Source organism: Amphiura filiformis, chromosome 3 (assembly GCF_039555335.1).
Source record: "Amphiura filiformis chromosome 3, Afil_fr2py, whole genome shotgun sequence".
In the NCBI taxonomy this organism is placed as follows: domain Eukaryota; kingdom Metazoa; phylum Echinodermata; class Ophiuroidea; order Amphilepidida; family Amphiuridae; genus Amphiura; species Amphiura filiformis.
The window spans coordinates 27,300,672-27,314,987 of NC_092630.1; the positions used below are offsets into that span (position 1 = coordinate 27,300,672).

Genomic DNA, 14,316 nt, shown 5'->3' on the forward strand with positions numbered 1-14,316 from the left:
CAATAATTATAGCTTGATGCGTCAACTCACCGGTCTAAAGTAAGTACTAAAGCAAACAGTTCCTGACCATTTTTTGTCCACGTTGACGTTCGTTCGTTTGTACCGGCATGACCGGTGTGGAATTCTGGTATTCTCCGCTGCCTGTTGATCGAGGACGAGGGAATTCTGTTTGATTCTTGAACTGTACAATTAATTTGCTTCAGAGAACACGTTTGAAAGTCTTGTTATAATAATTAAAGGTAAGATCTAGATACCCATGATGATTAGCTCGTTCACGTAGCGGTTTCGTTGTCCCACTGGCCTACTTACCATTGATCGAAAAATCTATCTTTTATGCACGACGACACGAGAGTTATGTGTGCATAAGATAGAACTTACGGCTATTTGAAAACGCGTCTGCATAGCGTTGATACTTTTTATAACGAAAGTAAAAAACATTCTTCCGAATGTCACTTTTGGCTACAATTTTCCTGGACTAACATAATGTATCTTCGGATTCAAGGTTGCTTACTTTTAGAGAAAAAAAACATCTTTGAAGTACATTCTGGAGATGTTTTAGGTCACAGCAGTGCGATGCTCCGAGCAATGATCATGGCCGATTTACTGTCACCGTTGTACACGCTAGAAACGACCTTTTTCAATTGGGTACATCCGGGTCATAATCAGTCACAGTCACTGATCAGTGGTCACAGTACATGCGCAGTGTAGACGGCTGGTGGAATAAGCACGTGCGGAGTTCAGGATTGGCAAAGCAGCGACTTAGTAGCCCAAAAGGATGACTTTTGAAGATTTTCCACACTACAGTTTCCTGTCCAATAGACACCAATTGATGGTTAAGAAAGTAATTGAGCAACTTTTCAAATCTGGCGTAGGCAATTTATGGTATTTTGCTATCCCATAGATACCAATGTATGAATTTTAAAAACAATCGATCGACTTTTAATTTATTTGACTCGCGATTTGGGCTAACATTTTTGGCAACACTGCTGGAGGTCAGTGGGTGCATATACAGCAGAAACAGGGCGTTGATCGAAGCCGTTCGGAGAACGAATATTGACGTTTTTCGTAAGTACATGTATGAAAATTTAAGAAAATATTATAGTACAGTGTGTCGGTAATATGTCACGAACTATTTCATGATATTTTGGAGACAACAACTAACTTGAGGAAGAAGTTTTATTCATATGCATGAAATTGTACTCTGTATGGCAACTGCGTACATGTATCACACGCACATGTAAACAAGTACGTTACATACAATAACATCCTTGCAAGTTCTAACTTTCGTATCACAAGCTATCGGTTGTTCATACGAAAGTTAGAACATTTCGAACAAACTTACCAACGTTAATAACGTAGATTGCCTGGCGATCGGAGTGTTATCGTCAGAGCACCTCGGACTACATGATGATATGTCCAGAATATCCAGCAGTGGCGGCGGCGGCGCCAGGAAATTTTTTTCGGGGGGGCATTAGGGGGGCAAAGTGAATTTCAGGGGGGGCAAAATCAACAAAGTTTGCGCCAAATTACTGTAAAAAGTGGAAATTTTCGTAATTTTGGGTTTTTTTCTGGGGGGGGGCAACAGGGGGGGCATGGCAAGAGTTCAGACTGCCCCCGCGGCGCCGCCACTGAGAATATCATAATCATTCATCATCATGATCATGTAGGTATCCCAGGCAAACCTTAGTTAACACATTTGCTAGTCAGCAAAATTCGCCGAGACCGGGACCCAAACACAATGCAATATATATGCATTTGCATAGAAATTTGAATTTTTTTCGAGAATAGGTTGGTGAAGGAAACCTACATAAATATGTTTTCTATACTTCACTTGACCCAAATATATGATTTTTTATGGTGATAATCAAGTTGCACATGGAATTTTAGAGGGATTTTGATAGCAGTTCCATTAAAAATAGCTGCTATCGCCATGAGACTGAGATCTAGAAACACCCCTAAATGCCGTTTTGGGGAATTTTGCTATAGATCTTTTTGATGAAAGTCAATCTTTGACAAGATGTAACTTTGTTACGGAAAGTGCTATGACAAAAATGTTTTCAGTTTTGGCTTTCTTTACATGTGTACTCAAGGGTAGTCCTAGTAACTAGGAAGACCGAACACAGACATTAGCATATGGACGTTAAAATGAGCCTGTTCTATATCAGATAATCAGATATATCAGACATATCAGATAATACCCAATGTAAAAGTAAATGTCGTCACGTTCTCAGTTACTGGGACTAACTCAAGGGCTTTAATTTGATATGTAAAATGGTGCAGTTTGATGGCAAATTTGAATTTACCTAGCATACCTAGATCATGATCATCATGATGAATGACATGATCATGACGTCATGCATGCATGTGATGTCATGCAAATGCATGCCATGATAAACATGATGAATATAAATCTGATTTTATATGATAATCATGATAATGTACATGCTATTAGCCTACATGTACAATGTACCTGCCAGCAGACCAGCATGAGACCAGTTCCAATAATTGAAACCGGCTCCGACCGGGAGTTCCAACAGGTGCTGTGTGCATGTGTTTAATCATGTGCATTCACATACCCGGTACACACTTAGCCGCGGCGTCGGTACGAAGAAATTGTTGCTCCAAAAATGAGTTCAAATTACACATATGAAAATATGATATGAAAACACAGGTGAGCAATGTATGATATGGAGAGGTCAAACAGGTTGTTAATTATTGTCAATATTAATATTTTGCCACATTTATAATGAAAACAATTAACACTATGGCACTTGCTACAACTTGAGAACAAGTCCTCAAACGTTGGAAATTAGATAGTAAATCTCACGCAAAAAGCTGAAAAATGAGTAAAATCTCACGCATTGTCAAAATAATTTGTTTTATGCATTTGAAAATTGACGACGGGTGTCTGACTGAGGCCATATTGGTTCCCCTGTCTATCTTACGATCCGCACAGTAACCATCGGTCGTCATGGATCGTAAGATAGATTTGTCGATCAAGTTGGCATGCAACGCTAGTAGATATTATTTTTAATTGAAGGTTTCATTTGGCAACTTCCATTGGCCCATAAAATGTGTTATTTATATACTCAATACTATGTGCCTTTACGGATTCCATACACTGTAGTTGAAATTCCACTTGATTGTTTTTCTCGTAAAAAGCACTTTCTGTAGGCCTAACGTTTTATTCAAGTACTGCAAGAACTTTCGGCACAACGTAGAGCAGACTATTAATATTAATGAAGTGACGGGCCCATTCTTAAGCTGAAGTTATACTATATCACTGAGTGATAGCGATTGGTTTTTGCCAATGAGGTAGAGTGCTTTTTGTTAAATTGGGAAGAGCACGCTACCTCATTGGTCAATAACCAATCACTCGTCGCTCAGCGATGGGAGTATAAGTTCAGCTTCATGAGGAAATTTGTGAAAGAAATTTGTATTTTGCAAAACACAACATCGCCAGAAATCATTCAATTTTGATGGCTTTGGGGGAATTTTTCAAGCATTAGCAATTACCATGAATTTGTGGATATGCGTTCTACTCATATTTTAATCATAAATGTCTTATTATAAGACGTCTTGCAAAGAAATGGAAGTTCGGAAGTAAACAGCAGATCATGTTGGTTGATCGCACCAGAAAAATTGCTAAAATTGCAGTTCAAAAGAATAATAATCTTAATACTAACTACATTAGTTTTCAGTATGTATACACTGTTGTTTTGTTGTTGATTCCAGTGTGTGAAACCATAATATCTTATCACAATGAATGGAACTGCTGATAAGGAATACATTTTAGTAACTGGCGGTGCTGGCTATATCGGAAGTCACACAGTATTAGAAATGCTGACAGGAGGATTCGATGTCATCGTCACAGATAACTATGCAAATGCTATCAAAGGTAAGTTGTCATCAAAGAGATTATACCAAAAGAGAATCAACTCAGAATTGCCACATGCGTAATGTAAATCTAACATATTGGCAGAGACTGTCGTCCTTGGGTCTTGTATCTATGCTGACAGGTGGATTCAATGTCATCATCACAGATAACTATGCAAATGCTATCAAAGGTAAGTTGTCATCAAAGAGATTATACCAAAAGAGAATCAACTCAGAATTGCCACATGCGTAATGTAAATCCAACATATTGGCAGAGTTTGTTCTCCTTGGGTCTTATATCTATGCTGACAGGTGGATTCAATGTCATCGTCACAGATAACTATGCAAATGCTGTCGAAGGTAAGTTGTCATCAAAGAGATTATACCAAAAGAGAATCAACTCAGAATTGCCACATGCGTAATGTAAATCCAACATATTGGCAGAGTCTGTTCTCCTTGTAGGTTAATATCTTTGCTGACAGGTGGATTCAATGTCATCGTCACAGATAAGATGCAAATGCTATCAAAGGTAAGTTGTCATCAAAGAGATTATACCAAAAGAGAATCAACTCAGAATTGCCACATGCGTAATGTAAATCCAACATATTGGCAGAGTCTGTTCTCCTTGGGTTTAATATCTTTGCTGACAGGTGGATTCAATGTCATCATCACAGATAACTATGCAAATGCTATCAAAGGTAAGTTGTCATCAAAGAGATTATACCAAAAGAGAATCAACTCAGAATTGCCACATGCGTAATGTAAATCCAACATATTGGCAGAGTCTGTTCTCCTTGGGTCTAATATCTATGCTGACAGGTGGATTCGATGTCATCGTCACAGATAACTATGCAAATGCTATCAAAGGTGAGTTGTCATCAAAGAGATTATACCAAAAGAGAATCAACTCAGAATTGCCACATGCGTAATGTAAATCCAACATATTGGCAGAGTCTGTTCTCCTTGGGTCTAATATCTATGCTGACAGATGGATTCAATGTCATCGTCACAGATAACTATGCAAATGCTATCAAAGGTGAGTTGTCATCAAAGAGATTATACAAAAAGAGAATCAACTCAGAATTGCCTCATACGTAACTCTTAATGTAAATCCACCATATTGGTTTTGACACACAAACATGGTGGAGTGTTTTCTCCTTGGTTTTAATCTCTTTGGTTGTTACTGTTTACACAGCAGTTGTATCAACATAAAATAAAAAGGCCAAGTTTTGAGATATTTTCTCAAAATTCAATGAGCTATCACAAGAATCACTGAACCAATATCGGGCTTGTTTGTGCTCATTTTAATACATTTTTCATGAATACTGTTTCCAAATATGGTGATCAAAATATAAAATTCTGACATTTTTTAAACTGGGAACTTTGAATTTGGAACATGTCGTCTGCAGTCTAAAGTCTTGTTGAGGATTGGCCATATTTTCAGCAGATGCAACACTGCAAAGAGTAGGCCTACATTGATGTGTATGCTCTATTGAGGACACAAAACAGTTGTATGGATTACTTTATAAAAGAAGAAACAAGGTGGCTTATACATGTATGCTTCTAGCCTGGCATAAAACAAAGACCCAATTAATATATGCGAGGATCGGAAAATAAATGATGCAAGCCCACAAAAAATTATGTAATTTAATATGTGAAAATATGTTTGAACAAAACACATTTGCAATCTGTTGCCACTTATGATGTGCAAAATGACACATAAAATTATTAGTTAGCATTTAATGGCAAAGAACAGCTGCTATAAAATCTGGTTAATTATTGATCGATGTGTGGTTACCATAGCAACATGGCTGAACTTCCATATTTTTATCACTGGCTGGTAGGTATACTGACTCTTAAAGCCATATTGAAACATTTCCATAAAAATAGATTAGTATTAACTATTAAAATATTAGCTTTTACTGTCAGATATGTCCCCTTTTAATTTTGAGCCGAACAACTGAGCTAAAGCAAATAAAATTGCCATTTGCAACCAGCGTCGATGTCACCAATGCGTGTTACTCCCTCGGTCATGCTACAGTACGGCCCTTTGAAGTGTGTGATCGTCCCGCTCGACATGTACGTAACTACGTACTGCGTTATGAACATCACATACGTGTTCGACTAATGGTTCCATGGTAATAAAAAAAAACCGATGCTTCCTGTCTTTTATTCAAAATCTAGGATTTTGACAGAACTACAGCACCTAAAGTCTTGAATTTGGCTGGGTATGTTAATTTAATCAATGTAAAAAACTGAATTTTGAAATACATTGAGGGCGTCCTCCTCAGCGAATGTTACAATATATAGCTTTAACTGCATTAAAGTTGTAGGCCTTGGGAAAACTGCACCTTGATTTGTCTTGAAAACAAAACAACAAACTTTGTGTGTTCAAAAAATGAAAACCGGTAAAACTCCAGCTCATATATTGAGATGTTAGCATTACATTTGATTTACATTCCTACCATTTCTTCAATAGATGCAGAAGTGAATTGTGAATTTGTGACACGATCTGGTCCATGGGGGCCAAAGGAGGCATTTTTGAAATTGAGTTACTGTAATTACTTCATTATACATACAATAAGCTATCATTTACTGAAAACACCAAAGGTCTAGGATACTTGGTTCTAAAGTTATGAAGTTTTTTGACGTCTATTTTCTTATGTTTTTTATTGTTTTTTTACTCCATATTTTTACCTTTTTCTCAGTTTCAAATTTGCCGCATTTGGCCCCCATGGACCAGATCAATATTGAAATTGTATAATTTTGCCTTTTGAGGATACACAGTTATAACTTTTTGATGCCATTTTCCCCAAAATTTTCTGCTCTGCTCACAGGTGATTCAGGGATACCAGAGAGTATACGACGGATTCAAAGCATCACCAACAGAGATGTGATCTTCCAAGAGGTTGATGTACAAGATATTGGTGCAATTAGACAACTATTTAGTCAGGTACGTATGGGCAATTTGGGTGGTCATACTTTTCAGTGCATCCTGGAGTGCATAACTGCACATTTCTCTATCAGTACATGTAGTGATTAGACTTCGCCATGTAAAATATTATGTTTGCACTATGGGTGAGTTGCTACACTGGGTTTCAGAGAAGAACGGCAGTCCCTTGCTCAGATTGGACGCGGCGCCCTGTTAATGAGCGACATACGCGAGCTTTGTGTGTCCTTCAAGGGCGCTTGATCTGCGCCGACCAACGCTTGGACGCATAATCGACAAATCAGATTATCAGTCTGTTGCTATGATTGTCAGACGATTGATTCAGCCAATCAGAACCCCACTTCTGTATTTACTCTCTGCGCACTCTCAAAATGTAAACAACAGCCGTTCTTCTCTGACAAAAACTGTAGTTCTTCACAAACGAGTATGTCATACCTTCCCATTGGCTTTTAGTGACTTGTTCAATTCATAACCCTAATACCATGGAAGATTTTTGACAAGGAAAGAAGGAAGATGAAGAGAAAACTTGTTTTCTCCAGTCCGGTTTTGAACCAGGGACCTCTCAGGTATGGAGGGCTACACATCTCTAATTATTTCTCTCTTCTATTTTTATCCAGTACAAAATCAGAGCTGTGATCCATTTTGCTGCCCTGAAAGCTGTAGGGGAATCCATCCAAATACCATTGAGTTACTACAGAGTCAATACAGTTGGAACACTTAATCTACTTGAGGTAAGTAGTAAAATATAAGTAGGTACTAAGTCAGCAAAACATAACCTGGATGTTCAATACACCCAGGTTTTATTTGGCCTAATGAATGTTAAAACGGAAAGTTTATAAGAATCTCTTCTGATTTATGCTACAGTGAGAATGTCATGTGAATGAACACAGGCGGCTGCCACTCATTCATGACAATGTGCCCACAGAGAGGTTACCTGAAGCTTACTGGGTGCATATAAATATGTGCACATCTAAATTGGCTCAGTGTATTCATTCACTTCAGATTCTCATTGTAGATTCGAGCCTAAAGTTCTAACAAAACGGAAAGACATTTTAGCTTGACAAAACCAAGTGAATTTTGACTCACTACAATATTTTCCTTCACATCGGAGGACTTCATCAGGTATGACTGATATGGTCATCTGATCCACTTTCCCAGGAGATGGGTTTCCGGTGATGTTTAGACTCATTTGCAGTCTTTTGAGACTGTTTAGACTCTGGAAATGAGTCTAAACTCGCTCAGATGGGTTTCCGGTGATGTTTAGACTCATTTTCTGGAAATGAGTCTAAACATCACCGGAAACCCATTTCCCGGGAAAGTGGATCAGATGACCATATCAGTCAAACCTGAAGAAGTCCTCCGATGTGAAGGACGAAATGTTGTAGTGAGTAAAAATTCACTTGGTTTTGTCAAGCTAAAATGTCTTTCCATTTATTTAATCAACAAACCTGATGAACTTATTCAACAAAAGTTCTAACCCTGCAAAGAAATGAACAAACTCATGCACTCTTTAACATGATATGAATGCTGATTGACATTGACGCTGAAGTGTTGAACTGTGACTAGGTTGGAGTGACGGCACGGGAGAGTCATTGAGGAACCCGCTTTGAGGGCTGCATCGTAGGCCCTTGACAGGTTGTGGCGTGCTGGCGTAGTCCCCTCCCCGGTTGAGTGAAGACTCCTCACGGCGGACATATATGGCCTCCATGACCCCTCGCTCAAACCACTTGTGATCTTTGTCGAGCACTAAAACCTTGTTCTCAAACGTATGTTTAGTAAACTTGAAGTGGGAATATACAGCTGAGTCGTTGACCCCTCATGAGCTGGGTCTGCGATGTTGGTACAATTAGATTTAGATAATGAAAATTGATTTTATTTTTTTTTATTTTTTTTTTTTTTTTGCTTTGACCAACAATACCTTGTCTACCCTTTAAGTCATAATGTGTGATTTGCTCTAGAGTGACGCCCTCATTTTTTCTACTTTGTACATGATTGTAATTCCCAGTGGTGTACTAAAATATCATGTGAAAGACTTTGCCTGAAGTGCTTTACCAAATTTAAGTTTTTATATTAAATCCAGAGATCTCCGGTTTTATTCAGAGTTCGCCGATCGAGTGCTTGCTAACACGTCTTGTGAATGTCAGCTCATCAGTGAGCTAATACAATCATTATGGGTGCTAGTATAGCAATTTTATTCATTTTACCTCATTTGATTGGCTCGAAATTAAAAGGAACAATGTGATGAGTGAAAACTAACATTTATTAGGAATCTATTCTAAATGCAAATCACACATTATTATTACTTTAATTATTTCCTATTCCTTTTTCATGTAGGTTATGAGAGAATATAAAGTGTACAACATAGTATTCTCAAGTTCTGCTACAGTATATGGCACACCACAGTATCTACCTATAGATGAGAAACATGCTACAGGAGTAGGCATTACCAATCCATATGGCAGGACCAAATACTTTAATGAAGAAATTATGAAGGACCTGTGCAAGGCTGAACCTGTAAGTTGTACATGTGTGGAGGGGGAGAGTTGGAAATAACTTGGGTATAATCTGTGGCAAGGTTCATTTTATGTGTTAACCATTGCATATACATATGAACACACACAACGTCAAGTGTGTGCATAGCACCTTGTGGAAAATAATACACGCTGAATGGTTAGCAGTACGTTTAATTTGTAAAATATTATAAAAACTTTTTTATATTACAGTTATTGCAGAGAGTCATAGATCAAACTTTTTGTTTGAATCAAATTTTATACCATGCCATTTTTCACCTGCTCTTGTCAGTCACATCAAAGGGAGTTTCACTGCACACAGCTGCAAATCATGAGCATTCAGCCATTCACTCAAAAGTTCTGTCATACACACATGCACTTTCAAAGATGCCGCATTGACTTGGGGGTGAAACAGCCGTCTCAACTCCTTGATGTAAATGACTGAGCCAGGTGAAAAATGATATGGACTCATTTTTGGGCAGTAAAATATGATACACTATCATGGTGATAGATAATTTAATTGTAGTTGGAAATGAGTGAGTTAGCAAATGAGTGAGTGATTAAGTTAGGGAGTGAGTTTTCATGCAAGCGACTGATGGGTGTGTGAGTAGGTGTGCAGATGGGTGAGTAAAATGGTGGGCGTGAGAGAATTAGCTATCCCAGTTGAAATCCATGCACCTCTGTGGAAGACATGACCTTAATCTCCCACAGAAGGGGTGTAGATTTCAAATGGAGTCCCTATTCAGGTAACCCCATTTGGAATTCACACTACCCTGTGTGGGAGATTATGGTTATGTCTTCCATAGGGGGTGTATGGATTTTGACTGGAATAGCAAATGGTTTCGTGTGTGATTTGGTGACAGATTTGCTATGGGTTTGATTGATTATTTATTGATTTATCGATCGGTGGATCGATTGATTGATTGATCGATCAATTGATTGTTCACAATTTTCATTTGTATCCTTGCTTTCCTTACCAAATCTAGCAATGGAACATAATCATTCTACGCTACTTCAACCCAGTAGGAGCGCATAAATCAGGTCAGATAGGAGAAGATCCACAGGGACCACCTAATAACCTCATGCCTTTTGTAGCACAGGTAGCAGTGGGTAGAAGGAAAGAACTCAAAGTCTACGGCAATGACTATGATACGCCTGATGGCACTGGTAAGTACTGTGTCATTTCTCTCAAAGTCTACAGCAATGACTATGATACGTTGTTGGGAGTTAATAATTCCCAATGTTGATAAAAACCAAACCACATTACACTGGTAAGTAGTAAGTACTGTGTCAGTTCTCTCTTTTCAATGCCCAACAAGGCGCATGCTAAAGCTACTTTCCAGTCATTGTGTTAGTGTTGTGTCAATGCTATATGCTCTAGAGAAGGTAGTCTTGGTCCCAGCCGATTTGTGCTCACTTCGTCACTAAACAAAGCGTCTGGCGACCACCTGATAGTGTGTCTTTTCTGATTGGCCAATCATTGTCGTCATAAAATGTTAAGACTGAGAAATTGCTGTCAATCAGCGATGGGCTTCAGCGCATGCAGCGGTTGATAGACAGCTATGTGGTTACAGAAATCCGCACAACGTGCGTGAGTATGCGCTTGAGTCGCTGACACGAAAGGCGATATCAGATGATTGGCGCCTCAGTGGCGCTAAGCTAGCGTATATTTTATGCGTTTATGCGGTATCTACAAATAGTAGGGGGCCTATGTTGTTTAGTGTCACTCACACAAGTCACGTCCTAGCCAATTGAAAACAGTTTTATTTGGAAATTCATTAACCAATCAGTGATCGTCATTTCACGGGTTGTCACCAGATGGTTTGTTTAGTGACAGAGGAACACAAACCAGCTGGGACCGAGACAATAGAGAATGTAGAATGTCACATCAAAAACAGATGTATGTCCATTAGCTGCTATATGTAGATAAGCTGGAGTTCTGCACTCTTATGCAGGACATGTACTTTACATTGAGTGAACTAGTGAGCTGGCTATTATTCACAGCAGCTAATGGACTTATGTCTTTGTGCCGCTCAGCCATCATTATGTTGTTATGCTAAAATTATTTTGTTTGTTCCTGTGTTTAGGTGTGCGTGATTACATTCATGTTGTGGATCTAGCATTAGGTCATCTAGCAGCCCTTAAGAAGTTATCTGAAAATGCAGGTCTCAAAATCTACAATTTAGGTACAGGCAAAGGGAATTCTGTGCTAGATATGGTGAATGCATTGGAGAAAGCTTCAGGGAAAAAAGTAAGTGCAAATTAGGTGATCAGTGTTTGTTTGCTTTGTATGTGTATTTATGTTTGTTGCCAAACCAGATCGCATACCATCTTTTTTTTTTACATATATGGTCATTTTCACAGTAAAGGGTGTAACTTTTGATTTTTAGGGTCAGAATTTCAAACCACTTAAGGGATGGGGTATGAACGTTTGGACAGTATTTATTGTGGGACATTAGAGCACATCAGACATATCGAATTGCATTCTGAATACAAAGAATGTCCTTCGGATATCAAATAATTTTGATTTTTTGAAATTCGCAATGTAATACACATTTTATGGCATATGATTAAAATTTGACCTTTCGTATTGAAAATGTGGATTTTTTTCCCCCAAACACACAAAAAAAGTAGGTCTTTTTGGGAAAAAATCCATATCTTCAATATGAAAGGTCAAAATTTTCAATTGATCGTCGGCTTTTCCTCCCAGCTACATACACTTTAAGAATACATCATTAGATTTATAAAATTTACTTCGAGGACTGTTATATATCAAAAATGTGAAAAATATCAAATTTTAATAAAGTGTCGTAAAAATTTGTATTATATCGTGAATTTCAAAAAATAATAATTATTTAATATCAGAAAGACATTCTTCGTATTCAGAATGCAATTCGATATGTCTGATGTGCTCTCATGTCTCACAAAAATACTGTCGAAATGCTCAAAACGCTCTCATTCCAGATCCCTTAAATATGTTTCTGTTTACTGAAATCGTGCATAGAAGCAACTTAAATTCCAGTAAAATAATGTTTCAAGGCTTAAACCTTTTGATTTATAATAAAAAAATTGACATTTCCATAACATTTTGGTTAAAATCTAAGAAAAAATGTATTTTACATAAGCTCAGAAAATTATAAAATGAAAGCTGGAATACATGTGAAATTCCATTCCAAAGTAAGTCAACAGATATAAGTTTTAATTTTATACCATGTTTTGCTATGTTTGTAATTGCAGTTTTGAAAATCTTTAACATCAAGTGTAATTTACAATGGAAATTTCCCAACCTTAAACACATTTAAAGTTTAAAATTGGGTTCATGAAATAATTTGAATGTCTAACTTCATGTTCAAATACTACTTGATAAAAGGAACCTCCCAGCCAAGTTTCATAGAAATTGGAGTTCTTTTTTAGAATTGGCAATTCAAGCGATTTGTGTTTCGGAGGCTTCAGTTAACAACACAAGTGATCATAAAAGTAAAATATTTGGCTAAATACTACAAGTTGACATGAAAAAATAGGTTAAAAATATCACAATTACCAATTTTCAAGCTTTGCTTCTAAGTATTGAATTTCAGTTGTGACAAAAAGTAAATTATCACAGCAAGTCATGATTTTTTGTTTCAGAGGCTTCATGTTAACAATGGTTAAACATTGCAGAAGTAGTTTTTTTGAAAAGAACACTGTTGGGATCATCTAAGCTGTTATTTTCTTGTGTGTATTGAATCAATAATTCTATGCCGCAGATATTGTAGATTTATCACATCAGAAATTTGACATTCAAAACATATAGTTTTTATAATCAAGTAGACAAAGGATGTAAGAATTTCAGCAATAGCATGCATGTTTACTGGAATCAATTTGTCAAATTTCCCTGGCTTAACTAGATCAGATTCTTTACATACGTTATGCTTTTTCTTGTTTCTAGGTGCCTTATAGTATTGAGCCTCGCCGTGAAGGAGATGTAGCCACCGTATATGGAGATGCGTCGTTAGCTGAAAAGGAACTCAATTGGAAAGCCCACCGAGGCCTTGAGGAAATGTGTAAGTTGAAAATGGCACTACCTGCCGATCTAACATTGCCTCTGATTGGTCAATGACATGGTATCTTTACTTTAACCACCAATCAGAATGGAGCTTTGCAAATAATTCACCCCAATTTTTTTGCATGGTGAAATTATTCTAACAATGTTGCTGATTGGTCCAATGAAAACTTCTTTTTGGCCAATCGGCAGGTAGTTCTCATGGGGTTAATATAAGTGTGATGCAATCAAGCCAAGTGTTTGAGTAAATTGTCCTTTACTCAAGAGAGGTCTGGGGTTCAACTTCCTGCACAGCAAGGGCGGATCCAGGAATTTTCAATAGAGAGGGCGCCGAGCGCGACATAAAGCCAGGCGCCGCTCTGCAAAAATACATTAAGTCAAGCGCTGCTCTGCAAAAATTAGAGGGGGCGCGCGCCGGGTGCGCCCCCTCTAAATCCGCCCCTGCACAGGCAGATATGTCCAGAGTGTTTGAAAATGTAAACCTAGTGAAATCTCATCATATTCCCTGCTACACACTCACATACTCCTCCCCATTTCTTTCTTTCTTCAGGTGAAGATTTATGGCGATGGCAAGCGATGAACCCTAAAGGATTTTAAGCCTGGATGGGTGCACCAAAGGTTGAAAAGATTATTTGTTTCTAACCTGTAAATATGGAGAAAATATGAAGCACTGCTTGAAGCACTGTTTCAACTTAAAGAGAAAGCCCTGACCGAGCAGTTCTTCTGGGGTGAACCAAACCTGCCTGGTTATCAAATTAATCAGTGACAAGGTTACCTCTAAATTTGACAGGTGCTAATTAATGGAATAAGATTAAAACATCAATTAGCACCTGTCATATTCAGAGATAACCTTGTCACTGATTAATTTGATAACCAGGCAGGTTTGGTTCACTCCAAAAGAACTACCATTACGGGGCTTCCTCTTTAATGAGTATCTA

General features: G+C 37.8%; 1 protein-coding gene across 1 annotated transcript; it reads left to right on the plus strand.

Annotated features, from left to right (window-relative positions):
- Positions 1–130: 130 nt before the first annotated feature.
- Positions 131–14,116, plus strand: LOC140148298 (UDP-glucose 4-epimerase-like). Its single transcript, XM_072170195.1, has 9 exons — positions 131–239; positions 3,736–3,898; positions 6,714–6,829; positions 7,444–7,557; positions 9,161–9,340; positions 10,323–10,503; positions 11,424–11,587; positions 13,265–13,379; positions 13,929–14,116. Exons 2-9 carry the CDS (start codon positions 3,763–3,765, stop codon positions 13,973–13,975), a joined length of 1,053 nt encoding a protein of 350 aa, XP_072026296.1. The 5' UTR covers positions 131–239; positions 3,736–3,762; the 3' UTR covers positions 13,976–14,116.
- The last annotated feature ends 200 nt before the right edge of the window (positions 14,117–14,316 follow it).

Excerpts from the sequence above, each read along its gene's own strand:
- LOC140148298 (XM_072170195.1), top strand. The coding sequence starts at position 3,763 with ATGAATGGAACTGCTGATAAGGAATACATTTTAGTAACTGGCGGTGCT. Across the intron at positions 9,341-10,322 it reads ACCTGTGCAAGGCTGAACCT|CAATGGAACATAATCATTCT; the intron begins GTAAGTTGTACA and ends TACCAAATCTAG. Across the intron at positions 10,504-11,423 it reads TGATACGCCTGATGGCACTG|GTGTGCGTGATTACATTCAT; the intron begins GTAAGTACTGTG and ends TCCTGTGTTTAG.